Here is a 27,970-nt window from a genome sequence, read left to right as displayed (position 1 = left end):
CACACACATCACCAAACCTTCATTCATTCATTCATTCATTCATTCATTCATTCATTCATTTATTCATTCAGTCATTCATTCATTCACCAAACCTGATTCACATAATGTCTGATAAAGAAGAGAAATAAAGACAAAGCCATGAATTAGCATCACTTTTTTGTGATGGATGGTAAAGCTGACAGGCTCTGTAAGGCGGTTGTTTTTTTACTGAGGGTAGCAGTGATAACATTGGAGAGCATCTCTGTACTGTTTTCTGTTTCAACGTATTGATGACTGAGACTCTTCATCCTGTTTAAAGTCATAAAGACAACTGATGCAGACCCTGCAAAGTCCACAAGATGGTGAACAACTTGTTAGATTACAGAGGTTTCAGTGATACCTGACAATTTTCCTCAATTTTAAATGGACATTTTTCTCTCTGCGAAAGTAATTTTAGAGAGGATACAGATATGTTATTTGTATACACTTTGGCAAATGATCATTTTTGTTCCTTTAGGATGAAACAACCTCATATGCCACTTTTCTTTCTGTGTCATTGAATGAAATTGCTCACTATTGTTATTTTTAGCAAGACTTTCATGGTTGATCTCTATGGTGATTCCACAGAGAACAGTGATTTTTGCACCACTGTTTCTAAATGTCACAGTTTGAAGACTTAAATCCAACAACATATTAGTGCTGCAGTAGTTTAAAACAATGTCTAGTTTAAACATATACAATAAATGTGAATTAAACAATAAATAATATTTTTTTAAAAATTGAGAGAATTGCATGAACTGTTGAACTCTTTAAAGTTTTCTTGCTTTGGGTCTGACCTGATTTAACCATCATGGTGATTAAACTGTGAGAGATTCTCAGGATCAGACTGTCGATCTCCCCGTCTGTTTCACTTGACTCATGGTCCAAACTTTGACATTTCCCACATATTTTTTTTATTTACAGCTTTAGGTCCATGATGCAGACACAAACTAAGATAAAGCCCCTCAGGTTATTTACTGGTTAAGTCTGAAGAAAGAGAAAGAATTAATTATATCAGCGTTGTCACAGTTTCACGCACACCCGATCAGCCTGCTTACTGGAACTAATTATTTGTAGGAAATGCTTCAAGAGATTAAATGTTCTTTATCTTATTGGAACGAGTAAAAGAACTAAACCAGTGATAATTTATGTTAAAAAAAAAACATGTTTAAGCATGACGACACAAACTTAGTGACATAGTCAACTAATTATGAGCATTGTACCATAAATATCTGGCTTTAAGAAAAGCCATTTAATAATTTCTTTTATTCTGTTATTAAACAAAATACAACATATTTTCTTATTTTATGCTGACAGCTTTCATTTTCTGTTTTTCACCAACCTGTTCTGACAAGATGATTCCAGAAAAGTCTTGTAACTGTTGTTCAGTGTTGGAGAGAAAGGCTTACTCTTTACTCTTTACTTTTCTACTTTTTTTGTAATGAAACAAACAATACAGCACAAAACAACTACCTCTAAGGGTTTGATCTCACATAGACTCTCCTGCATATCTGTTAAATCAAAATCAAAAAAAAGAAAACAAAACATGAATAGATAAGCAAATTAGACTGTAGTCTAGGTAAAAAAAAAAAAAAAAAAAAAAAAAAAAAATACTGTGCAAATACATGGTGTGATTTAAAACACTTCCAGACATACAGCAGGAAAACTGAAAAAAAACATTTAAAAAAATATAATTTTTGGACAAAACTTTATTTATTTGTACAAGCACAAAAAACTTTAAATCAAAATAGGTTTTTTTCTGCGTTTTATCATGGTGTCTTTATGTTTATGAATTCGTATGTTGTATATTTGTCTTTATCTTTATCACCTTCCAAATTCTGTATTTATTTATTTATTTATTTATTTATAATGTACACACACAGATTTGCTGGTATAAATTGCACTGCAGCACCAATCTGTTAGGTGAGTAGGAACTATTTGTGTGTAAACCATGTTTCCCGTCGTCTCGACGGGGTAATGGACCACATATGGTGCGCGGACCGGTATATCAATAGTGGCGATTTTTGTACATCATGGTTCTGTAGAAATATTTAAGCTGGGGATTTATGTATTTGTTTTTGTTTCGCACATAGGTAAGACAGTTTAAAACTACTTTATTATGACTATTGCTAGCATTAGCAGACTGCAGCTACAGCTGCTTGTTGAACGTGCTCGTATTTTAGCATTATGAGCTAACGTTGCAACGGTGCAAATTTTGATGGAAGAAATTACGTTGTATGCATTGTTTAGGTTTGTAATACAAAACTTGATTTTCAAAGACGACTTTTATGTTGCTTTTGTAGCATAAAACTGTTTTTTGCATAAATTCAACACTTATTCTTGATTAGTTTTGTGCAACTCATACAAAGCTAAGGTGGCATTTAGCTTCAGTTTGTTGATTTAGTATTACACTATTGAAAAACATCGAGCCATGAGGTGTTTAGATAATCTTAGAGTGAACTGACTTTGCTTTGAGATGTTATGAAAGACTGGCTTTGTAAAGACCTCTTTAATATGTAGTTAAAGGTGTTAATGTACTTATTTTTTGTTATTTTTAATTTTTATAGTGGTTCCAACTAGCATAAAACAGCCTTTTATTTGAGTAAATCCAGAGGTGAATCAACAACCATGACATCACTGGTAAGTTTTAAGACATTTGTTACTTCTTTCTGACAGCAACCTTATTCCTTCTCTGTGGGTTTCCTGCTGTTCCTGTTATTACTATGTGCAATTATAAACAACCAAGACTTATTACTCAAAGGTTTTTTCTTGCTGGCTTTTTCAGATAAAGACTTTCTTTATTATAATCACTGTACTATAAGAGATTATCATGCTACAAATTACCGTGCAGCTTAAATTGTAATTTCTTTCTCTTTCCAAGGTATTCCTGTTACTTAGATTGACATTTGAAATGATATTAGCTCACATAAGCCTTTTTCACCCATGAAATATTAATATTATTAGGTTCAGCATTCAGGTGAGCAATGGCATGTAGGCACTCAGAAATTGTACACTTTTGTGTAGTTGTCCTTCAGTGTTCATTCAGACAAGTCTTTGTAAGTGGCAATTAATCAATATGAGTGATATTGAAAGGACTGTTAAACAGTCCTTATAGTCACAGTTCTTATACAACCTTTTGTGTCACCATTATTCATATTAGCATACCAAACATACATTTCTTGTGTGAGACATTGCAACAGTGAATGGGGGCAGATGAAAACATTTTTTCTTTATTTAAAAGCTTGTTTAATAGTCCTTGTTAGACTCAACAGGGTTCAATTGCTCCAGTAACACCAATTGCGCTATTAACTGCAGAAAAATGTTATTTTTATTTCTCATGAGGGCACAGAGCCAGACATTTGACAAAAACCAAACAAAGGATATCAGCACAAACATCAGTTGTCAGGCACAGTGATGGATCAGTAATGAGGTGACTGGGGCCACAGGACCTGGGAATTTAATGTTATTAAGTTGCCCATGAACTCTTCTGTCTACCAAAATATCCTGGAGTCAGATGTGAGGACATTTGTCTGACTGCTAAGGTATGGACAAAATCAGGTCATGCAGAAAGAGACTGATCCCAAGAACACCAGTAAATCTATAAAATGAACTGCTGGAGAACAAAAGTCAGTCTCCAAATCTCAACGTGATGCAATGCTGTGGTTGGACTTAGGAGAATTGTGCATCTGCAAATGTCTGAAAACCTCAATGAACGGCATTGTAAAAGGAAAATCTTTCTCCAGTTATGTGAGAGACTTGATTGTTATATGGAAAACAATTACTTCATGTTATTACTGCTAAAGGCGGGTTTCATAGGACACTGAATCATGGATGCGCTCATTTCATCCACACAATGTTTCTGCATCTTGTTTTTTTATGTGCTAATACATGAAACTTTAGTATTAGAAGAGGGTGTATTTCCAGACAGTTACGTATGTAATATCTTGAACAAAACATTATTTTTCATTTACCTCACCTTTAATTTTTGACTGTAATGAATTTCTTACAGGGCAGCAGCAGCAGTTCCTCAACTACAGAGTACACTGTACGAGTCCCCAAGTGAGTAGAATAGACCATCAAGTATCTACTCAGAACATACGTGATCTTTATCTGCATGATTGAAAGTGACAAAACAAAGCTTGAAGGATTTTATTCTCCAATTTTTCTGTGTAGTTTTTAAGTATTTTTTCACATAAGTGATGCAGAAGGAAATGGTGATTTAAAAAAGAAAAAAGCTAAGTTGAACACTGTTTGTATTTCTGTTTCTTTCCTGTAGAAACACCAGCAAGAAGTACAACATAATGGCATTCAATTCAGGGGACAGAGTCAATTGTTCAGCCTGGACACAGGTGGGCTTCATGTTACTGTTTTTATATTTGACACCTAGAGCTTAACTTGTTTAGTTTGTTCAGTCAATATGACGGGTTTTCTTTTTTTGTTTTGTTTTTTTAAGTGCTGTGATTGGTTTTGAAAAGAATATAAAGAAAAATCACAGATTTCTGTGGTAAAACCTTAAATTAGGTCCAACTTCTTAACGTGGCTCTTTCCGTCTCTTTACAGGCTCGCATGGAAAGAGACATGAGTGCCAGGCGGATATACGGGGAGGAGGAGACCACGGAGAGTGGTGCAGGCAGCGAGTTTGGGAAAAAACAGCGTGAGGAAGCTCGGCGAAAAAAGTTTGGCATTGTAACTCGCGAGTTCAAAGTGGAGGATCAGCCATGGATCCTAAAGGTCAATGGCAAGGCTGGTAAAAGGTATATAGAGAGGCTCTTCTTTACTCTCAGTTTTATCAACATTTTTTACTAAGCTTGCTAAGTCTAACTGTATTTAAGAATTAAATGAAAAGAGAATTCAGAAAGTATATCCTTTTGACAATTTAAAAGAAAACAGATCCAAACCAAATTTTAGGTGTTTTTTTTGTCTATGTTCAACTTTTCCACTGGCTTCCATGACATTTGGCTCCTTAATTTTGCATACTTGATCATTATTTATAAAAGAAACTGACCATTCCTTTAATTCATAGAGAATATGTTGAGGAAGATCATATTTCTGAACATTTATAACCCCTGTTCATGTCTTTGTTAAGACAATTAACCTGATATTTTGCTGCAATGTGCAAATAGGTGCCTTTTGTTATGTTGCTAAGCTTTTCTTCTGTCTTTGTCAGATTCAAAGGTATAAAGAAGGGTGGTGTTACAGAAAATGCATCCTACTACATCTTTACGCAGTGTCCTGATGGAGCTTTTGAGGCCTTTCCTGTTCACGGGTGGTACAACTTTATGCCGCTTGCAAAACACCGAACTTTGACAGCAGAAGAAGCTGAGGAGGAGTGGGGCAGGTGGGGAGAGGAACAGTGTTTGGATAAATGTAGAAAAATGAGTACTTAGAACTAGTACGTTTACTTCAGCTTTGCAAAAGTTTCAGACAGCACATTGTCCCACATTCCCCCCTTTTTTTTTTTTTCTTTTCAAAAGGCGCAACAAGGTGGTCAATCACTTCAGCATCATGCTTCAAAGACGTCTTCGGGAGCAGGAGCGTGGTGAAGAAGACGAAGACGAAGCAGATAAATCTGGGAAGAAGAAAAAAAAGGGGGGTGGGAGAGGGGGAGACCTGCGCATTCACGATCTGGAAGATGATCTGGAGATGAGCAGTGATGACAGTGACAGCAGCATGGGAGAAGGTAAGGAGGAGGAAACATGAAGGGACTGGAGGCAGCCACACACACTTGATATTCTTTTCTCAACCACTTGTGTCCTCTTTTTATGTAACAGATGGAGAAAGCAAGACAAAGGTGAAGAAAGATGCAGGGAAAGGGAAAGGAAAGAAAAAAAAGCGAAAGAGCAATGAAAAAGAGGCCCTGGAAGACAGCGATGATGGTGACTACGAAGGTCTAGAAGTGGATTATATGTCAGATGAAAGCAGGTCAGATTACAGAATTTCTCTTTATGGATGCAGTGTCCCATTGTCCCTTGCACCTTAAGCCTCTTTTTTAGCTTTTGCTGATGTTTATTTGTTTTTGTTTTGTTTTCGCTTTGCTACGGTATCACATTATGTTGTTGCTTTCTTTGTAATGTGTTTGAAATGAATAAATCCAATTAGGAAACGTAGATAAATTCCTAAAAGCAAAAAATGAGTCAGCCTGTGAAAGAGCACAATCCCATCTGAAAGCCATTTGTGTAAAATTCTGGTTTTTATAGATGCATACTTTAAACAGAAATGTGTCTTTTTATTTTATTTTTTTTTTTTTTTTTTTAAGGTAGAGATTTCAGCCACTACATCACCACACACTAGATTTAGGACTAATGGGAGGAAACTGGGAGAAAGTCTTGTTTCTGTAATGCATTGCTTTGATTTTCTACTTCAGCTCAGATGAAGAGCCAGCCAAGGAAAAGCCCACTAAAGAAGAGGAGCATCCTAAAGGTCAGTGCTGTTTTAGGTAAATCAAAACAAAAATATCTAGCATACACAAAACAATTTACTTTAATAAATATGAGATGTGAAGAATAAAAACAAAAGCATGATGCAGAGCCAATTAAGAATTCGTAAAGATGTCATGTCAGTTTCAGTGATTGTCATGGTTTTATACAGTTTTCTCTCTAAACGTTTTCTCTGTTTGTAGGAATCGATGAAGCATCTGAGAGTGAAGAAGAGAGTGAGGAGGAGAAACAGAATGAAGATGAAACAAAGGAAGAGGAAGAAGAGGAAGAAGGAAAGAAAACCCCAGTTCAAATGGAAAAGAAGAAGAAAAAAGGTCTAAATTTAGTGAAGATGTGATTTTTTTTTTTTCCCCCATGTTTCCTTGAAATATGAGTAAATGTTAAATGCGTCATGATTTAAAAAAAAAAAAAATCAGGGTAAAATGATGCTGAGTTGTTTGTGCTTGTTTGCCACAGACAGTAGCGGCGAATCGGACAGCTCGGATGACAGCGACATTGAAGGAGAGATGCCCTCCGCTCTATTCATGGTGGTTAGTGTGTGTGTGGGCCTGAATAATACTCAGCCTGGCCAAACTAAAAAATTGCCACCTGGATTTAACTAAGCAAATAGGTACGACCCTCCTATTGGATAATTTTATAATTACTTTCAGCTAGCAACAAGTTATTTAGCTCCAACTGATGCAATGAGTAGCTTCTCATTTCCTAAACATCCATGTGGAAAGACACATCCTGTGGTCATGCAAAAGATGTTAGTCTGTTTAAGAAGGGTCAAATGACTGTTATGCTTCAAGCAACATCTAAGGAGATTAAAGAATATACTACCACTGGGTTAAGAAATATCTAATGCATTATTAAAAACTGGAAGGATAGTGAGGAACCATCATCTTCGAGGAAGATATGTGCTGGAAAAAAATCCTTAGTCACTTAAATGTTTGGCGAAATCAGATCGAATAAAAACAACAGTAGAACTCAGCGCTGTGTTTAATAGTGAAAGTAAGAGCATTTATCACACGCACAACGTGAAGGGAACTTAAAGGATTGGGTCAAAACAGCTGTGTAGCCTGAAGAAAGCTAATCTAATCTGTGAGGACAACTGGAGAAAAAGGCTTCAATTTGCTAGTGGGCCTAAAGATTGGACTCTGGAGCAATGAAAGAAGGTCATGTGGTCTGATGAGTCCAGATTTACCCTGTTCCATAATTATGGGAGCATCAGGGTAAGAAGAGAGGCAGATGAAATGATGCAGCCATCATGTCTAGTGCCTACTGTACAAGCCTGTGGGGGCAGTCTATGATCTGGGGTTGCTGCAGTTGCTCAGGTCTAGGTTCAGCAACACTATGAGCCCAAAGAATGAGGTCAGCTGTTACTTGAATATACTGAATGAGCAGGTTATTCCTTAAATGTTCATTAAATCTCCCCTGATGGTACGGCCATATTCCAAGATGACAAAGCCAGGATTCATCAGGTTCAAATTGTAAAAGAGTGGGTCAGAGAGCATGAGACATCATTTACACGCATGGATTGGCCACCACAGAGTCCAAACCTGAACCCCAGTGAGAATCTTTGGGCTGTGCTAGGAAGGCTGCACAGCGGTCAGACTCTCCCATCATCAAAAGATCTTGGTGAAAAAGTAATGCAAATAAATCTAGTGACGTTTCAGAAGCTAATCGAAACAATGCCACAGCGAATGTAATCACAGCCAAAACCGGACCAGTGAAATATTAGAGTTTGTGACCTTTTGATTTCTGGTGGTGCATTTTCTTTTTTTTTTTTGGCCAGGCTGTGTGTGTGAGTGTGTGTGTGTGTGTGTGTGTGTGTATATATATATATATATATATATACACACAGTGTGTGCAGAATTATTAGGCAAATGAGTATTTTGATCCTCTTTATGCATGTTGTTCTACTCCAACCGGTACAGGCTTGAAAGCCTACTACCAATTAAGCATATCAGGTGATGTGCATCTCTGTAATGAGAAGGGGTGTGGTCTAATGACATCAACACCCTATATCAGGTGTGCATAATTATTAGGCAACTTCCATTCCTTTGGCAAAATGGGTCAGAAGAGAGATTTGACGGACTCTGAAAAGTCAAAAATAGTGAGATGTCTTGCAGAGGGATGCAGCACTCTTAAAATTGCCAAGCTTTTGAGGCGTGATCATCGAACAATCAAGCATTTCATTCAAAATAGTCAATAGGGTCGCAAGAAGCATGTTGAAAAAACAAGGTGCAAAATAACTGCCCATGAACTGAGGAAAATCAAGTGTGAAGCTGCCAAGATGCCATTGGCCACCAGTTTTGCCATATTTCAGAGCTGCAACATCACTGGAGTGCCAAGAAGCACAAGGTGTGCAATACTCAGGGACATGGCCAAGGTAAGGAAGGCTGAAAAACGACCACCACTGAAGAAGACACACAAGATAAAACGTCAAGACTGGGCCAAGAAATATCATAAGACTGATTTTTCTAAGGTTTTATGGATGAAATGAGAGTGAGTCTTGATGGGCCAGATGGATGGGCCCGTGGCTGGATCAGTACAGGGCAGAGAGCTCCACTCCGACCCAGCAAGGTGGAGGTGGGATACTGGTATGGGCTGGTATCATCAAAGAGGAGCTTGTGAGACCTTTTCAGGTTGAGGATGGAGTCAAGCTCAACTCCCAGTCCTACTGCCAGTTTCTGGAAGACACCTTCTTCAAGCAGTGGTACAGGAAGAAGTCAGCATCGTTCAAGAAAAACATGATTTTCATGCAGGACAATTCTCCATCACACGCATCCAAGTACTCCACTGCGTGGCTGGCCAGAAAAGGTTTAAAAGAAGAAAAAATAATGACATGGCCTCCATGTTCACCTGATCTTAACCCCATAGAGAACCTGTGGTCCCTCATCAAATGTGAGATCTACAGGGAGGGAAAACAGTACACCTCTCTGAACAGTGTCTGGGAGGCTGTGGTTGCTGCTGCACGCAATGTTGATCGTGAACAGATCAAGACACTGACAGAATCTATGGATGGCAGGCTTTTGAGTGTCCTCGCAAAGAAAGGTGGTTATATTGGTCACTGATTTGTTTTTGAATGCCAGAAATGTATATTTGTAAATTTTGACTTGTTATATTGGTTTCCCTGGTGAAAATAAATAAGTGAAATGGGTATATATTTGGTTTTTGTTAAGTTGCCTAATAATTATGCACAGTAATAGTCACCTCCACACACAGATATCCTCCTAAGATACTAAAACTCAAAAAGCCCCACTCCAACTTCCAAAAATATTCAGCTTTGATATTTATGAGTCTTTTGTGTTCATTGCGAACATAGTAGTTGTTCTATAATAAAATTAATCCTCAAAAAAACAACTTGCCTAACAATTCTGCACACCCTGTATGTGTGTGTGTATATATGTGTGTGTGTTTGTGTATTTATATATATGTATGTATGTATGAATGTATGTATACATATACACGAACAATCATTTAAAAAAGTGCTGATGTGAAATTTTAAAGTGTCAGTGCTTCAATATTTAAACTTTTATTGGCTTTATATCATATCAAGCTTCTCCTCTGCTTCTCTCTTCTCCCCTCAGAAGAAGCGCACACCTCCTAAACGTCCAGGTGGTCGTGGCTCTGCAGGCAGCTCCAGAACTGGCAGTCGTCCGGGAACACCATCCATAGATTCTGCCTCCACCTCCAACACACTGCGTGCTGCGGCCAGCAAGCTAGAGCAAGGTGTGCACTTTAAGCAAGGCAGATAGAAATTTAAACATGGAGCACTGAATGTGAAGCTTCCAAAAGAAGGTGTCAACTCTCAGGTTTCTCTCCATTTCAACTAATTATCCTTTTTCTTCAGGTAAGAGACAGATTCAGGGTCCCAGCAATGACTCACCAGCTGCCAAAAGACTGAAGATGGAGCCCAGGTCTCAGAGCCCTGTTCCCTCTGGGAAGAGCACACCGCAGCCTCCATCAGGCAAATCCACCCCTAGCTCAAGGTATTTTCTTTCTGCAAGACATATTAAAGAGTTACTGCAAACTCTAGGAAGCGTTTTAAGCTGAACACAAAGTCAAATAACTGGACTGGGATGAAAAACATTAATGCTGTTGTTAATATTAATGTTTTTGCCAAAGCTGATGGGCCACAGAAAAAGTGTTTCACATGACATTCTTCATTAAAAATCATCCTAAACTTAGTAAAACTAACACTTTTTTTTAATGAACTCACACCCAACTTTCCTCCAGTTTCTTCCTCACATAAAGAAATCCTCTCACACATAAGAAACTATTAGTTGCATCTTAACCCATGAGCCCGACGTGACATATTTGTCACATACAGTTTCTGAGACACTTTGCTTCACTTTATGGTATAAACTTTACTCAAAATCCTGTTGAACGCAATCTGATACTTGTTATCTGTCCCCTAACAGATACCCAGAAGCAGAAAACCATATTATAATATTTTTAATATATCACATGGTAATAAATAGTAGATATCCCTCCCAAAAAAATGTTAATTTTTTTGTTACATTTTGTTAAAGGGCCAAATAAAGACCTCATATTAAAAAATTTGACTTTTCTTACCATGAGTCGGGCCTTAATGGGGTGAATTTCTGCTAGAACCACAAAACAATAACAATCAACAAAAAGGCTATTTAAAAAAAAATTGATATACAAAATATTTTAATCCTAATTAACCACATTTAAGACACTGTTTTGATTTTTTTTTTTTTCTCCTTACAGTGATGTGCAGCTAACAGAGGAAGCAGTCCGCCGCTACCTGATCCGTAAACCGATGACCACCAAAGACTTACTGAAGAAGTTCCAGACCAAGCGCACTGGTTTAAGCAGTGAGCAGACTGTCAACGTGCTGGCGCAGATCCTGAAGCGCCTCAACCCAGAGCGCAAGAACATCAATGACAAAATGCACTTCTACCTCACAGAGTAAGCAGGGGCAGAGAGAGATGAGGTGGAGGAGCTGATAAATAACCCCATATGGTGACATGGTTTGATCCTTTTCCCAGCTTTGAAGAGGGACTTTAAATGCTCGCACTGTGGTGTAGCACAGCACCAGAGGTGCTAGCTGTGGTCACGGAGAGCAACTATCGGACTGTTTTGTTGAGCATTCTGAATTTGGTTTTCATTATCTGAACTCACACTCACTAACTAAATCCATCTAAAGCTCTGGATGGATTCTCAGTACATGTGTGAACACTTAAACACAACTTGATTGAAAATAGTCTTTAGCTTGTTTTTGTTAAGTAGAAAAAATTTTAATAAAGTTTAATCTGATTTACGTCTTTTTTCTGACATGTCACATTCAGTCTCATTTCATGTTGTATACATGTCAAATAGAAAACTGAATATTTAAAAGATTGCTACACGCAATATGTATAGAAAAAGTTTCCTAATGAGCAAATTTAATCAGTTTAATATAAAAGCAAAGGTATAATTTCTCAGAATGAAAAGTACTTAAAACATTAGAAAAAGGGAAAAAAAACCTCCATGAATGAATGCAAAAATAAAACAGGTTGGTGCATGTTAATATTCTGTTAAAGCTTACTTAATTTAACACCTGGGTTCATCTGCTTCAGAGCTTTTTGTTACTTTTACCACATCACGTTCAGCTGAGTCGTCCCTGCAAACACTGGTAGATTAAAAAAGAAAGCACCATGGCATTGAGGTGTATGCTACAACAGAAGCAGCATAGTTGCACCAATACATGATATGAAGGGAGTTAGATGCATACAAGTCACCCCATGGTGGATGAATAAAATATCTTTTAAGTCATAGTAAAGTCAGGCTCAGACCTGCATTTTTCAGATAGATAAGGTACAAAAATAGTGAGTCAATAGCTTTTGAACTTACAAGCTAAATAATGTTGTAACCAGGTCTGTTTGGGAGATTATGCAAAGGTTGTTTCTCTTCTCCCAATAAAATTAACAGAAAAATTAATTAGTTAAAGTCTGAAATGTACATGTACACTGTGGATAAGCAGGGTTGGGACTAAAAGAATTAGAAGTATTACACTAATTTAGAAAAGTTTGTTCAAATGCAACTTTATCCTCTTGGGGGAGGAGTTTGTTTACTCATTTGTATCCACAGGAGTAGAACTCTTATCTGGAGGTGCATGACTCTAATCTCTCAACTTTTTGTCTCAGTCATGTTAAAGAGACTTTATTTATAAAGCCCTTTTCATACCAAAGGCAATACAAAGTGCTTTACAAGCTTAAGAAAAAAAATATTATGGTATAAAATATTAGAAGTAATAAATACCTGGCTTGATGCAGATGTGAGGAAACGATATTATACCAGGAGCCAGTCACCCTACATGGGCCGCTGCCCAAGCAGTGTAGACATGTCTTTCTGCATCATCTGCTTTCTGACCCATGCAGATGTCCTGCTGGCTGTAATGTCTACTTGTAATTTAAGTCAGTCATTTAAATTTTGTTATTGTCCATTGAGGTGAACTTTATTCTGTCCATAAAATATAGAATAGTTTTAATATCAGGACCCTTAACAGCTTTTAGCTACCACCTAAGGAGGTTTTTTTTCTTTAAAATAGAAAACAGCTGTGTAAGAGTATATCTTGCTGGATTAGATTTATTAATACAACATCATCATGGATTTAAAGTCATTTACTGAACCAAGAAGGGCTTTTTTATTGTATTTGGGTTCATCTGTTAGCAGAATGGCTGCATGTGCTTCACAAAAATATATATATATATATATATATACAGATGGACCATTCCGAAGTTTGCAGTATATAAATACACAATTTATAAGTTATAGAACATCCATGAATTGTAATGCTGATAACAGGTGCATGAACGTACTCTTCAGTAGTTTGGGCAAATTAGGTTGGACCAGGGGCGCCCAAGTTCGGTCCTCGAGATCTACCATCCTGCAACTTTCAGATGCAACCCTTCTCCAACACACTTGAATCAGATGTCATCTGCATCTCAGCTCTGCAGAGGCCTGGTAACGAGCCAGTCATTTGATTCAGGTGTGTTGGAGAAGGGTTGCATCGAAAAGTTGCAGGATGGTAAATCTCGAGGACCGGACTTGGGTAAAATAATAGTTTCTGATATAAACAGAATTCTGGTTCTATTAAAACAAACTTTGTGGCGCTAACATCTCCATAGCGATCACTGGCACATAATCTCTGCTCATTTTATCTTCAGTTCATATCCAAGCTGAGACAAAGCAGGTGTTAGCCCGGAAGGTTCCGGCAGATGACGGAGATCCGACGCTCCCGATGCACCCTCTGTCCGTTGAACACAGACTCCTCATCTTTAAGGATTTCGTGAGTGAAGTCATATCTGGCCTTGTCCCTGTGAACAACAGAACAGGATAAAACACACCCGTCACACACACTCGATGAGGAAATATGTGTGCTCGTGGACTGCTTTTAATAGCCGCTCATCCTATGTACAGCTAATATATTCATTTAGCTCTGTGTAGTGTTTAACTATATGTAAATATATTATAAATGCTATGGAGTATTTGCTACACCTCAATATGTAGAGGGAGCGTCGGGACAGCAGCAGGTCCAGCCATTCGTTGGGGGCATCCACCTTCACCAAGCGCATGATACTGTCTGACAAAAGACTCACCCCGGCAATGGTGCTGCCACAAAACTGAAAAAGCAGAAGAAAAACATGAATAAAAAAGCACAGCTAACTCAAAGGTCCGAGTTCTGGGGTTAGTTATTGTTTACTTTTACTTGAAATGATTAAAAATTTTCCTAAAGACCCACCTTGACACTGTCGACATGCGGCTTGATGTAGCCAGCTTTGTCCAAATCTAGAATGTGTGCTGGGCCGAGTAGAGGACTGCCATCAGCAAACGCCACAGATCGGACGCGGTTCAGGATTTTCTCACATGCTGGTCCCCATCGCACCCGCTCAGTCTCTCGATAACCATGAATTGCCTTGAATGTGCGCGAGGGAACACAAACAATTAAGTTCAGTATCGGCGTCAATCAAAAACATGTTCAAATATTGAAGTTTTTTTTTGTTTGTTTTTAAGAAACAAAGGGCCAAAATGCGTTTGCAATGCCGTGCAATGTGTAACCTATATAAGCTTTTATTTTCCCAAACTGTATTTGTTAATTATAAATTGTTCAGAGCAAAAAGAAACTTTTCCCAAACATGTTTGTGCTAATTCGGATTCAAACAACATGCACAGTAAACGTGACTTACATCGTCCCAGTGGTCGTATTCGTAGCGTTTCTTCTTCAGGCTTGGTTCCAGCTCTCGCAGAAAAGCTGCCTCTTCTTCCTCAGAAATGAAGCCTGTCCTCACCTCCACCTGAGAGCCGATTGTCTGTACCAGCTCCCGGCTTGACCCCACGACTACCTCATCTCGGAGAGGTAACAGGCCGCTGCTCGCGCACGAGCTCGGACGGCTGATGTTAACGGCTGGTTTGTGGGTTTGTTTTAGTACCGTCAGCAACCATTTCATCCTCTTGTCCAAATTATTAATATTCAGCCTAATCGCAGTCTTGTTTACTCTCTGCCGCGTTTTAGTCTGCTAGCTGGGAGTCAGGCAGCTGTGTGAGGCGCCATGTTAAAATTGCAATGCATTGTGGGAGGAGTAGTCCTGCAGCGGAAAACTCTTCAGTTATGTAAATTTTCGTTTGATAAAAGAAGCCTGCTGTTTATTTGGTTTACATAATCTAATAAACAGATAGCAGTAAGCATAAATATGTATTATTAATATTTGATATCATTTCAACAGGAAATTACATTTTAACCAGTTATAATCAACCAATAAATTCCATCACGAAGACTGTTTACACCTTAACATTTATTTATTTATTTATTTGTTTGTTTGTTTATTTGTTTATTTATTTATTTGTTTGTTTGTTTCTTTAAAGTAATTGTAAATAGTCTAAATCAACAGACAGTACAGAAAACAGCTGCCCATCATCTTAAATCAGAGGATCACTTTTGAGGCTTTTGAGCAGCGAATGAGAAAGAAGCTGCAAACAAACTGGAGTGGTGTCAGACTTCAGACAGTATCTCAAGTGTTAGCTCTGTTATAGCCTGACAGCTTTCCTCAGTATACACTGTGTTTCTATTATGTCTTCCAGTTCAGGCTTTTAGGCATGTATGCAATAACTCACAAAAGAAGCTTACTAAGTGCAGGCCTCCATCAAGCCCTCTTGTTATCATGGCTTTGGGATATGACATAAAAAAGGGCTGAGTGGCAACAGATTCATCAGCAGATGAGGATGTACTCCTCCACTGTGAACAGTGGAGGGCAGTGAACACTGTAGTTTTGCCTCAACTGTTAGCATCTAATCAAAATTTAAGTAAGCATTCATACAGAAAGTGGTTTTTTTTTATTAGTCCACCACCATATGGATCATTGAGGATGAATGAAAAATTCACAAAAGTCCTCTATATTGTAGCACTGGTTATTGAAATTTATTACAAGATGTAGCGGCTTGTAATGGCAGTAAATAGTGAGTATATTGACTTTACCGTAGCAATTTTAACTCTAGAATAATTTATTAATAATTTAGACGTTTTGTGGGGTTATTGAGTGTGTTGTATGGGCAAATGACCATCAGGAAAAATATCTAAGCTTCAAATAAGATCTACAAATAAGAAACAGAAATGGAAAGATTATTTAAAAAAAATTCTAAATGTGGAAAAAGAAATACAGCACTGAAAATTAAGCCAAAAAATGCAGAACAAATCTAAAAGAAAGTACAGAAATTCTACATTATTCCTTTTTTTGTGTGTGCATGTGTGTTTCTTATGATTCAGCTGAGTGGAAGATATGGAAATCAATTTTTATTTATTTTTATATTTATTTGTTTTTACAATAACTGAAGTGAAGTCACCATCCTCACTAGAGTCACCCTTAAAAGTGACTGGCCTATATACAACTAAGGACAGGTTACCAGCCTCCATCCTCTTCACTCTAGCTTTTTGTTTGTTTCCAGTCAAACTCTGTTAGTAAAATACAGGTATATAAAGAAACTGAGCCATCGGGCATTGTGTACCAATGAAAGGGAGCTTAGGAGAAACAGATGGAGACCAATGAGTTTTCTTACACATGACTAGCCACCTAACCTTAAATTGTAGATGTTTAAGAGGCAATCTCTAATTGGATGTCTTTTGTACATTAATACATAATTCTATTCATGTTCGATCCAAATGCATCAACTTCTGGATTATTAGTGCTCCTTCTGTGAGCCTACTGTTGGTCGCGGTCACTGAGCATCCACAATACAACCCCCTTCAACACACTTAAATACAACTGATGGTATGCCCATTTTATTTTTGGATACCATGTTTCAGCCCCCAGCATTACATTAATTCAGCCATGATAAGTGTTTTGGGTTCATATTCCCAGTTGGTCCATTCATTTAAAGCTGAGATAATTTTCTAGATTCTCGTTGCTCAGCTTTTTCCTGGAGGCATCATTATGACTTCTGTTGAATCATGCAAAAGGAGAAAATCTTCATTGGGTTTGTGGTCATTTTGAAATAAGTGTACTCGCCCTGTTATCACTATGTAATAATAAGCACCAAGAAGTTATACAGTTAGTTGACAGAGTTTTTGTTATTAAAACATTTAGTTTTTGAGGAAAACAACAGGGGACAAAAGAAATATTATGATTACGACTTGATTTATACATGGGAACCTAAGTGTTGTGTCATACTGATATTGATGGATACAGGGAAGAATACACACACAGTACCAGTCAAAAGTCTGGGCACAATTTTCCATTGGATTTAATAGAAAAGTGTGTCCAAACATTAGACTGGTACTGTAAAATTTGACACCTTCAGAGAAGAGACATTGCTCCTTTTCAGTATGCAAACAGCATTATTACTTGAAGATATACGGCTTCCTGCTTGCGCTGTCCTTTGTTCATTGTCATGATTTAGCTGGGTTGCCAGCTCTCTCTTGTGTGCATGTGCAGTGAGCAAATATCCTCTTCTCAATCACTAAGTGAAGCTATTATACTTTAAAGGCTGCATTCAGGTTGTTGTTATATGCTTACTTAATCCTTAATCATTGTGTAACATCAGGTCTAGTTTTCTATGAATATATATATACATGATCTGACTTTAAGATCTCGACTCGTGTTATAGAAACCTCAAACTAGCACTTTTGACCCATACTGAGAGTTGATCATTTACCACCGATTTATTTTTGTAATGATGTGGAGAGGTTTGCATGAAAGTCTGCAATAGGCCTGCAGAGGACTGGGGTTCAGCAGGGGCGGAGTGCTCTACATGCATACAACCATTGAATTATTCAGACTTATGAATCATTGAGTCACGCCACTCCTTTTTAGGCCCTTGCCTCAGAGCTCCAGCCTCCCAGCCACTGACTATTTGAACATCTGACAGAGGCAAAAAAAACAATAAAGAATTATGCACTTTTTTATATCCAGAAATGCATAGAAATGGTTTTTAAGCATACTGCAATAAAACCATCGATTCTTTTTTTTTTTTTTTTTTTTTTTTTTTTTTTTTTTTTGTGGCTGTAGCACATTTTAGGTTTTCAAATAATTTTAGAAATAAACCATCCTCCCTCCACTACTAAAGTCATAAAAAAGTTTATCACTTTCTCCATCAAGTTGAGCAGGATCATCCACTTTTTTATTTTCAAACATGCAGGTGTCATCTGTACAGCCTCCTAACATATTTAAGCTTCTAAAGAGAAAGTAGAGCATCACTTTAAGTTATTCACACCTTATTTCAGAGGCTTGCCATCAGTCAGCGCAATGTATTATTTAAAGGCCTGAATACTGTCAAAGGATTTTACAATATTTTATATTAAGAAGAGATCATTAATAGAGAGGTTATAGTGGAAGGTAAAGAAATTAAACCAGCTTATTTAGAGTCATAATGTTGAAGTGACAGATACTTGAAGATTGAACATCTTGACCTTGATCTGATTAGTCCTCTGTACAATGAGGCAAACCTGTGGATCATGCATGTGGAATGAGCAACACAGCAAAATAAGTAGATTGTACCCCCAAACAATTTGTCAAAATCAATTGCAATATTCGTCTGTTGGTGTCTACTCTTGTTTGAGATTTTAGAGCTGCCAGGTGTGTAACAGTCACGGATGTTTTACTGGTACCAGATTGACACCTAATTGATAAATAGATATATGAGATTCTGGAGCCAGTGATGATACAATTTCTCCAGAATCTGGGATCTAATTCCATCCTTCACAGAGCCATGATCATCATAGAGTACATCCAGAATTTGGGAGTGGAGAGAATGGCTTGCTGTGAGTCCAGACATCAACCCAACTGAACACTTCTGTGTGCTGTATGTCCTTGAGTGACAAATTTAATCACATTGATTGGTCTTTAACAACTCCTGGTTGAAGAATGGGATGTCATCCCACAGCAAACTGTGATGAGAGGAGGAGATGCCAGGATGATGTGAATGTGTATGAATCTTCCACATGATACTGAGTCTCTGGCAGTGTACAATAAAGTGTAAAAAAAAAAACTGTGGAAGAGTGGAATCTTCTAATCCACCAAGCAACTCAAAACAAGAGTGAATACCAACAGGAGAATATTGCAGGGGATTTTGGCATGTTTTTGGGAGCACTACCTACACATTTAGCTGTGTTGCTCATTCAACAAAATCACAATCCTTACAAGTTATACTTTGTTAAAAGGATGACTAATCTGGCTTTCTAGTCATGTATAAAACAACACCATTTGCTATTATTAAATGACAGAAATAATGGAACAAACAAACTGTCAGCTTCAGAATACAGTCTCCGAGGCAAACATCATGGAAAAAAGCACATAAGAGGGAAAATGACTGGACATGATGTTAAGTTATATGATGTCAACATTTTTCACCATTACACCCTACACTAACCAACCAGAATGACTACAACTGACTGCTGAAATAGACAAGCTTGACTGGATCATAACATTTATGTAGGTTTCCAAAGACAGCTATAGAAATTATGGAAATATTTACATTAAAAATTTACCAGAGACTATACACACATTTACACAAACAGAAACTACTCAAAAATCATACTAAATATCCCAACCAATGATTACCCAAAACTATAGAAAATTATTCCCTACAAACTCCCCCTTAACCTAATTCCAACCTTGAGTTCCCTCTCACAGGAACCAATAAATGGTGCAACACCTGGAGACAACTTTTGTCCACGCGCCACTCCTGGGAGACAGACAACAGCCAGAGGGTAGTACAAATATTAAATATACTTTTCAGTATCTTTATTTAATACTTTACTTGAAAGCATCAGTGCACTGTTTATTAGCTGCTTAGCCAAACCAATCAAATCTACCTTTTCTTTGCAGGTGAGCATGAAATAGAGGATTCCTGGCTTCTGCTACCACCCATACCATAAACCATTAAACTAATCAACTTAAGCTCTGTGTAATCATTCAACATTCGTAATATGTTCACCAATCAACCTTGTCTTTGCAGTCATTAATACAAATACCAAAATGAGGTAACAACAGCTTGTTATGAAACAAACATTTCCTTATTTGTTCTGCTAAGGTTATTTTAAGGCAGTTTTATGTGTATCTGTTCTGTTGAAAAGTGTGCATGTGCTCTTGTGAGGTATAATAATATTTTATGCATGGGTGGCCTTGGTGTTGTTGCCCCTCTGTGCTTCCTGCGGCGACTGTATGGAATAACGGGTTCGGACAGAAGGCGGCTGCTGCTCAAAGGCTCCATCTCTGAAGGGCGATAGATAATTTCACAGATCATCTCACCCAACTGTAAACACACACTTTTGCAAACACACACACACACACACAGAATGTAAATGCCTTGAAAACTGGGATATCATTTTTTTTCAGCAGCAAAAATCAAATCTATGAGGCCAAAATAAATAAATTTAGCAACAAGATTCAAATCCAGTCATACACTGAAAATGAAGAGCAGATCCAGAGAATAATTTTTTTAAAGTACATGAGGAATGCATCTATGCTGTGACTTAAAGGAGCGCACAAAGCAAAAAAAAAAAAAAAAAAAAAAGAGATGTTATTACACTAAAAAGCAGTAAACAAAAACCTAAAAACGAATAATTTTTGTATCAATAATTAATTCAATATTTAACTGTATCAGATACGCTAAACAAATCCTGTAGCGGTCAGTTAGTGTGGCTTGCCAATTATCAGCTTCTGCTTAGGGTTATCTTCAGGAAAGAAGCTGGTCTGAAACAGGGAGGGTCTGCAGCCGTCTCCCTGAAGACAGAGGGCAAAAACTCTATTTGTAGGTTGGTTAGGGTCCTCATCATATTGTTGGCACTGCTCCTGCACTGACTTTAATAAACATATAAAGGCTGTCATGTCGAAAGGACAGCATATTTTGTTAAAAAAAAAAAAGCACGCTGGACCAATTAACATGGCACAAACATTACATATTGTTGTACTATGACTTTTACATCCCTTTCATGAAATGTAGACAGTCTGGACGGACACATGTCATTTCCCCGTGTAAACAATTGGCAAGATAACGCTGTAACACTAGATATTTGTTAAAATTTAATTGCTTAATCTTGGGGTGGTACCTGAAGGTGCCCAGTCATATTATGAGGTACACCTTCCCCTAGACTGAATCCCTTGTTTTTGTGTGCGATCAGCTGTACATTGTGCAGATCCTTTGCATCGATATACATCTCTGAAGGCATGTAAACGCATTCATGTGGCACACAGTGGAGGTAGTTTTCCTGGTTCAAGTGCGGTCTCTTATCCACAGCAGTGGATTTTTGGCGCTGTCCATGGTTCTGAAATTCCGGATTTCAGAAGATCTATCTATCTATCTATCTATCTATCTATCTATCTATCTATCTATCTATCTATCTATCTATCTATCTATCTATCTATCTATCTATCTATCTATGAATGATCTTTCTTGACCTTGTGGTGGGGTCAGTCTTGGCTGGAAGCCTTTCCTAAGTGGACACAAAGTAAAAGATCCCTTTCTGACATATCGAATAGTCGTTTAAGGTCGCGCTGTTATCGATTGACGTTCATACGTGCAAGGTTTCTCTCTGGAGTCAATCTGTTCGATAGGTGAAAGGAAACAATTCTCCTGGTCACCCTTAAGTCTGTATATGCATGATCACTTCCCATTCTCAGACACCGCTATTTGTGGAGTCAATCAATCGGGTCAGATAGGAAAATGTTGTCCCTTCCCCATCCTCACAAGTTCCCTCTCTCCATTTTTCCAGGATTTCCAAGGAAGCTCAAAAATCAACAGATTTTTTTTTTCTTGCTTGTGTGTGTGAAATGATGTACTACACAGATGTGCTATGCAAGAAAAAAATACTGCAGATTTTCCCCCCTTTTTACTCCCATTGTGTTGGTACTGGAAAAATGTTGCTTCGGGTTTGGCGCAGAGCATGTGGTCACACCTTCAACAAGCAGCAGTGTTTTGGTGGTGTCATAAAAAAAGCCTCGAGGAGAGCAGAGAAGAGGAGTAAGGGAAGAAGATCCTCGACTCAGTTTCGTTGAGGGAGGGAGAAGAGCGCTCTCTTCGTCCATTAATTTCCAAATGTCTGTTGCTAAGAATAGCCTCTCTCCTCCACCTTCCCTAACAAACAGGCAGACTTGTGCGCGCGCTCTTTGACGAGCATTTACTCTATAACACGCGCCTATGCGCGCGCAGTCACTGTAAGCTTGGGTTGCAGCTGTGTCTTTGTAGGAGCTGCATTATATGCATCTGGCTATAATAAGAATACTTATCATTCTATTGTCTTTGAGTGGTACCTATAGTCTGACGTGTGAAAAAAAGACAACCATGTGTCTACACTAACACGCCATAATTGGGCGGCTGTCGCTGTTTAAGTCAACGGGGCACGGCTCTAGCCCGAAGCACTATAAGAAAACGGGCAGTAAACGGTGCCTCCACGCGTGACATACGTCTGAAAGTTGGACGAGCTGCGTGCGTCATGCGCTGTGGCTGCAGAGTCGATCTGGCGCTCATTATAGTTTAGACAAGCTAAAAGACGATTTGGCGGGCGGTACGATTTATTAAATTTATAGACAGACACAGACTTGAATTTTAAGGCAACAACCTGCCCCAGTCCTTCCTTTCATTTTCGTTTCCATCCATTTACCGATCCATCTATCCATCCGTTCGTTTGTCCCTACCCTCCTCCCCTTGGGGCTGCTGGATGAGGAGAGAGGAGGCCGAGAGGAGCGCACTACTCTACTCCAATGAGAGAGAGAGAGAGAGAGAGAGAGAGAGAGAGAGAGAGAGAGAGAGAGGACGCTCTGTCAGGACATTTGGGCTTATCGGTGCGGGAAGGTAGACTTTTCGGGGCGGGGATGGTAAGGGACTTTTTCGGTACTGCTGCACCTCGAACGGCCAAATGAAGATCATGAGAGGGTGTAAGGCGGCGGAGAAGCGGCCGTCATACCCTTGCCTTTGACGACGCCGTCCGTGTGTCCCTTGCTCCGCTTCTGGATGGCCGCGCAGGTGAGGGGCTGAAGATGATGGTTGCAACGAGGGAGGCTGCTCCTGAATTTATTTGAGGAAAAATTACTTTACCCACACGACAAGGCTGCAATGACACCGACGTTTCAAAGGAGAACGGTATTTTTCTATCTCCTTTCCACTTGAGATTATGCATTCTGAAATAAGACTCTTGAATTACAAATGTCCCAATTTTGCTGGTCTTACGGCTTGTAAGAGTGAATTTATAAAACAACTGTAGGGTGGCGGGAGCCACGTAATTGCCACACCGTATCAAACATTGCGGAAATTCGACAAATAAATAAATAATAGTAGCTCTTCCCTTTTGGATACCTTTGAAGTCTTTAGAAACGTGACTGTTTCTGTAATATCAGTCTTGGATGATCTTTTTTTCCCAGATTAGTTTTCTGCTATTTATTGAGGCCTAGATTTATAGATTTTTTTAATTGCACTGCTATCATGAGAGTAAAGAAATGATTCACCTCGAAAGGTGTGGGAACATCTGGTGCACTCTGATACAAGCATGAACCATGCAGAACATAAAACATTCATGTTAGTCTCCCCATGATTTTATGTTGGGGTCGAATCTTACTTTATATAGACATAAAAGCGGACTAAGAAACACCCCACGGTGCAACCAGTCAGCCAACCGAACATACATTTAATTTCCTCACACCCACAATTGGCCGTTGGCAGAGACGCACAGAGACGGAGACAGTACATGGGCGTCCTCGTCTGTTGAAACCAAGAGTAGCATCTGCCCACCGGATGCAGGTGTTCACCATAAGATTGCAAGACAACCCGTTGTACATATGAGACGTTCTGATCCAGATGGGATGTAATGTTGTGTGGCTGCACAACTGAGCATTGGTCTCCTTCTCCGCTGCTTCGTGAAGATTGGTGTCCAAGATCGGTGTCCACAGAATGGCACGATTCGGAGACGAAGTACCGGCCAGGTACGGTGGAGGGCCCGGCGGAGGGGGTCCGGGGGGCCGCGGTGGTAGCAGGCAAGGTGGGCCCCATGGACACGGTCACGGTCATGGCCACGGCCACGGTCCACCAGGCGGACCAGGGTCCCAGAGAATGTACAAGCAGTCAATGGCGCAGAGAGCCCGGACAATGGCCCTCTATAATCCAATTCCCGTGCGCCAGAACTGTTTCACTGTCAACCGATCGCTGTTCATTTTCAGCGAGGACAACTTCGTGAGAAAATACGCCAAAAAGATCACCGAATGGCCATATCCTTTACCCGGCGTTATGCAGTGAGTAAATACTGATGCTGTAGGCCTTGCCTACAGGTAGGTCTAATGTCTTTTCCCCCCTCTTCTCTTTCCATTGACTGCAGGCATTGCATTACCTAAAGGTGTAATAAGCAGATCTATCAGTAGGCTACAAGTCCATCTGGGGTGAGGTACAGGAGGTGACAGAGAAAATGCTAGACATGCAATTTATAGTGAATTAAGAGGACTGGGTGTGAAACAGCAGCCCCTTTTACGAGGCTGTTGATCACCATCAATCATGTTTGATAGTAATTTCAAGCCACAGTCGCGCGGGGACTTGTGCTTTAGACGTTGCCTGTATGCGGTGTGAGAAGTGAACGTGTGATGGGGGATGTCTGGGGGGTGGGGGGGGTACTGGTTTGGTTGCTGATGTCAGCATGTGCTGCAGGCTACAGGCCCAGCGCCTTGTACAGAGAAACAGGAGAGGATGTAGAGTGAAGAGAGGGAGAAGGGGGGGCAAGAGGAAAAGCTGAAAATAAGCTGCTACATTGTGTGTGTGCGTGTGCATGCGTGTACCTCTCCTGCACACACTCTTATATCAGCATGATGCAGGTGCCTTTCTAGATAATGTGTGTAAGAATGAGTGAGAGGTATGTAGCTGTGTGTATAGTATTAACTTGCATATTGACATAAATTTTTCTAAAGCTTGTCCTCTTAATCGCAGAAGATGCAGGTGTCACTGAATGAATGTGCCATCACTTCAATCCGTGTGCATGTGTGTATATGTGTGTATATGTGTGTACATTCCAACAAATAATGCAACTGTCCTGCAATCCTCTGCATTTTACAATTTTTCACATTAGCACATTTTGCACATTTCTGAGGAGAAATTGCAAGTAACTTCAAGACGTGTGTGTGTGAAAGCATGCAAAAATGTTTAAAGAGTGTTAATGACAAGAGAGGAAATTGGAGTAATGAATATACTGAGCCATGCTGATGCTTGAACTATCATATGACTACACACACTAATTGGGCTGTTCTGGTGAAATGCAGGACTTCTGTTACCTCCAAATCATGTCTATTCACCATCTAAATGGCAGAGAACTGTGTTGGCGAGGGAAAGATGGAAAGTGCAGAAAATTTGCTATTTAATCTCAGATTTTATTTCTGAAGTTTTACAGCAATGTTGGAAATAAACATGAAACAGATATGCATTAATCTAAATATAATGTGGCTTACAGGATTCTATTATTTTTATTATTTAAATGCAAGTTTCTCAAGATACAACAACCCCTTTTTTGCCCCATACGTATATTTGTTTGGAAAATGTGGCATAGTGCCAAATTTGGAGTTCTGAAGTAAATTATGTTTATGTATTTGTGGAATATTTTAGGTGGTTGTATTGTGGTTACAGCAACGAAAAGAGGAGGCTCCCTGCAAACCTGGGGTGACCTGGTGACCCTTATCCTATTACTGAAATGTTAATTAAAGGTAAAGAAAGGGACTGGGTTCCTATTTTTTTATTTTTTTATTTTTTTTGGCATCTTCCTCTCTAAAGCTGATTTCTTCTTGGTCGCTGTGCTTCTCTTTAAATTTATTTTTCTATGCCTTAGTTTTAATTTCTGCCCATTACAGGTTTAATGAGGTTTCTATTTAGATGCTTAGCATCTCTTTGTGGTATTTTTTTTTTACTCTTTGTGGTTGATTAGCTTTTTCTGTGTCTCTTAGTCTCTGAAGTCATGGAGTAGTGTTGCATGTCCTTTTCTGTTATTATTTTATTTCATTTGATCTTTTTAAAAATGTCTTTTCATAATCACTTCTCTGACTTTCTTGCAAAAAAATATTCACAGTTTCAGTTTCACAGTTTAGACCTGTGCATTTAGAGTCTAAATTTTTTTGTGGTTTTCATGGTCACCCCTGTGGTATTTGTGAACAGTACCTTATCATCTCCTTCAAAAATCTTATATATATATATGGTCCAAATAACTATATTTGAGGGTTTGGAGGACAATTAAAAGCGTTGAAGATTTATTCCACAAATTTGCCTTCCAACTTGGAATGGAATAGGCAATGGCGTTGACTAGTTATATTACAATTTGTGTATTAAATCACCCATTAGAAGAGCAGATGTGGTATTATCTAACAGAAGTGCCAGCTAGCTGGCTCTGAAATAGATAATTAAATTATCAAATGTGCTAAAGCTCATGTCAGTTGAGTTGATCAGTTTCAATCTGACAGGGCTTTATAATGAAGGCCAGTCATCGTGCCATCTCCAGTAAGCCCAGATCACACTGCAACACTTTTCTTTTAAACTTAAATGGTAAGAATCAAACCAAGCTAACGCCAGGCCTCTCAGGACCATGGACAGCACCACATATGTGCAGCTATGGGTAAAAGACCTTCAGCTTTTTAATGCTAAATCTGATTCATTCTGTCCCAGACTTTTCAATATATACCTCCTTTTAAGGGTCTTTTCTTTCATTTTAGTTTCAGTCTGCCATCTGTCCTTCACTGGCCAGCATTAAAGCAAGTTAGGCTGTGTAACACAATAACAAAAAGTCTGAAAAGATATATGACTGATGATTACTTTTGCTCAATCTTTCAAGCTCAGGATGGAGGAATAACCCAAAGAGAAGATATAGTACAATCACCTTATAAACAGCTTTTAATAAAATAGCATTATATGAATATGTTCATGTATGAAGTAATTTAACTGCATTAAACTGATATTAATTGGATTTTATGTAACTTGAATTAAACTTTTTTGTTTTCTTTATAAGATGCTTTAAGATTAATACTGTTGTGAACCTGCAGTCAGCAGAGGGGGTGTCAGATGCATGCTGGTTTTGTGGATATAATGTTTTTCTGAATGGAAACTGAAATAGCTTTTGATTCACCAAACATAAAAGTTTCAGTGGATTTGCTCATCAGATAAATTATGACCAATAGTTTTATTTTGTTGTGTGGCCAAAGATTAAATTCAAAGATTAAATCATGCATGCAAAAGTTGTCATAAGTGTGTATTTGTGTAGGATGATGTCTGTGTTGTCACCATTAACGATGACCACCACATTATGAATTAATGATATGTGCTGCCATCTGAGAAGGTCTTGCTTATTTTCGCAGAACATTGAGAAACTATTTTCTACATGTAAAAATCCTCTTGGCTCTGGAAAGAAAGAGTCAGGTTAAACCTTGCACCTAAAGAAAACATTTGACAGTTCATAAAACAAAAGATATGACAAGGCAGGTAGCTAAAATAACAAAAATCTGTTGTTTCAGAAATAAGAAAGCATGGCTCTTAAAATTTGTTACAGCTTTTTTGAATTGTGTTACTGACACCAACTCATGTCTCACATCCTTTTTACTAAATAACTAGAAGCACTCAGAGAGTGTAGAGCTCCACCAAGTCATTACATTTTTTATTTTTTTTAACAATGGTTGTGGGCATTATTTTTAAGTTAAAAGCTGTAATGACAAAATTATCCCTATCTTCCCATAGTAAAGACTCCAGGTGGTGATCCGGATCACCCCCAAAATCTAATCACTAATTATTTATTCTATTTCTGAGGTTACCTGAAAATTTCATCAAGCTCCCTCCATAACTTTTAGAGTTTTGTTGCTGCCGAATACTTGTCCCACACCTTAGCAGAAGTAAAAAGTCAATCATTGCATTCTTTTTCCTTATACATATGATATATATATGACTACCTGTTCACAGTGCCCAAATCTTTTTGGAAACAAGTAATTGGCAAAGAAAATTTAGTTATTAATTAATAAATAAATTATAAATTATTGTACTTTATTAATCCCAGCTGTGAAATTCTTTCTCTGTATTGAACACATGCT

The 27,970-nt window shown here is 38.4% G+C and overlaps 3 protein-coding genes across 4 annotated transcripts in view; 2 read left to right on the top strand and 1 right to left on the bottom strand.

Moving 5' to 3' along the window:
* Positions 1-1,967: 1,967 nt before the first annotated feature.
* Positions 1,968-11,726, top strand: gtf2f1 (general transcription factor IIF, polypeptide 1). Of its 2 annotated transcripts, none has more exons than XM_041972826.1 (14): positions 1,968-2,111; positions 2,586-2,658; positions 4,028-4,077; positions 4,295-4,367; positions 4,579-4,772; positions 5,186-5,356; positions 5,493-5,698; positions 5,790-5,940; positions 6,383-6,438; positions 6,638-6,769; positions 6,912-6,982; positions 10,031-10,172; positions 10,294-10,432; positions 11,178-11,726. In XM_041972826.1, exons 2-14 carry the CDS (start codon positions 2,647-2,649, stop codon positions 11,380-11,382), a joined length of 1,602 nt encoding a protein of 533 aa, XP_041828760.1. In that variant the 5' UTR covers positions 1,968-2,111; positions 2,586-2,646; the 3' UTR covers positions 11,383-11,726. The 2 variants fall into 2 exon arrangements, with proteins under 2 accessions (XP_041828760.1, XP_041828751.1); XM_041972817.1 differs by having other exon boundaries at positions 6,912-6,985.
* A 1,295-nt stretch (positions 11,727-13,021) lies between these two features.
* On the bottom strand, positions 13,022-15,029 carry alkbh7 (alkB homolog 7). The gene is made up of 4 exons (XM_041972839.1): positions 14,639-15,029; positions 14,194-14,367; positions 13,950-14,074; positions 13,022-13,768 (listed from the first exon to the last, which is right to left on the bottom strand). The coding sequence occupies exons 1-4, from the start codon at positions 14,897-14,899 to the stop codon at positions 13,648-13,650; spliced, it is 681 nt and encodes a 226-aa protein (XP_041828773.1). The 5' UTR covers positions 14,900-15,029; the 3' UTR covers positions 13,022-13,647.
* Positions 15,030-23,618: 8,589 nt separating this feature from the next.
* The window catches only part of cacna1aa (calcium channel, voltage-dependent, P/Q type, alpha 1A subunit, a), a 79,871-nt gene continuing 75,519 nt past the window's right edge, over positions 23,619-27,970 (top strand). The window contains exon 1 of the mRNA XM_041973313.1: positions 23,619-24,139. Within this exon, the coding sequence (XP_041829247.1) occupies positions 23,826-24,139 (314 nt within the window). The 5' untranslated portion in view covers positions 23,619-23,825. The remainder of the gene's footprint in view (positions 24,140-27,970) is intronic.

This window comes from Melanotaenia boesemani, chromosome 2, assembly GCF_017639745.1.
Source record: "Melanotaenia boesemani isolate fMelBoe1 chromosome 2, fMelBoe1.pri, whole genome shotgun sequence".
In the NCBI taxonomy this organism is placed as follows: domain Eukaryota; kingdom Metazoa; phylum Chordata; class Actinopteri; order Atheriniformes; family Melanotaeniidae; genus Melanotaenia; species Melanotaenia boesemani.
Note: the sequence above shows the minus strand (reverse complement) of the source record. Positions and strands in the feature narration are given on the sequence as shown.

What these genes read in the sequence shown, in the direction of transcription:
- alkbh7 (XM_041972839.1), bottom strand. Translation starts at nt 14,899, where the DNA reads ATGAAATGGTTGCTGACGGTACTAAAACAAACCCACAAACCAGCCGTT. An exon ending in CGCATGTCGACAGTGTCAAG is followed by an intron (nt 14,075 to 14,193) that starts GTGGGTCTTTAG and finishes CTGCTTTTTCAG; the next exon opens with TTTTGTGGCAGCACCATTGC. An exon ending in CGCTCCCTCTACATATTGAG is followed by an intron (nt 13,769 to 13,949) that starts GTGTAGCAAATA and finishes TGTTGTTCACAG; the next exon opens with GGACAAGGCCAGATATGACT.
- gtf2f1 (XM_041972817.1), top strand. An exon ending in AATGGCAAGGCTGGTAAAAG is followed by an intron (nt 4,773 to 5,185) that starts GTATATAGAGAG and finishes TGTCTTTGTCAG; the next exon opens with ATTCAAAGGTATAAAGAAGG. An exon ending in GGAAAAGAAGAAGAAAAAAG is followed by an intron (nt 6,770 to 6,911) that starts GTCTAAATTTAG and finishes TGTTTGCCACAG; the next exon opens with ACAGTAGCGGCGAATCGGAC.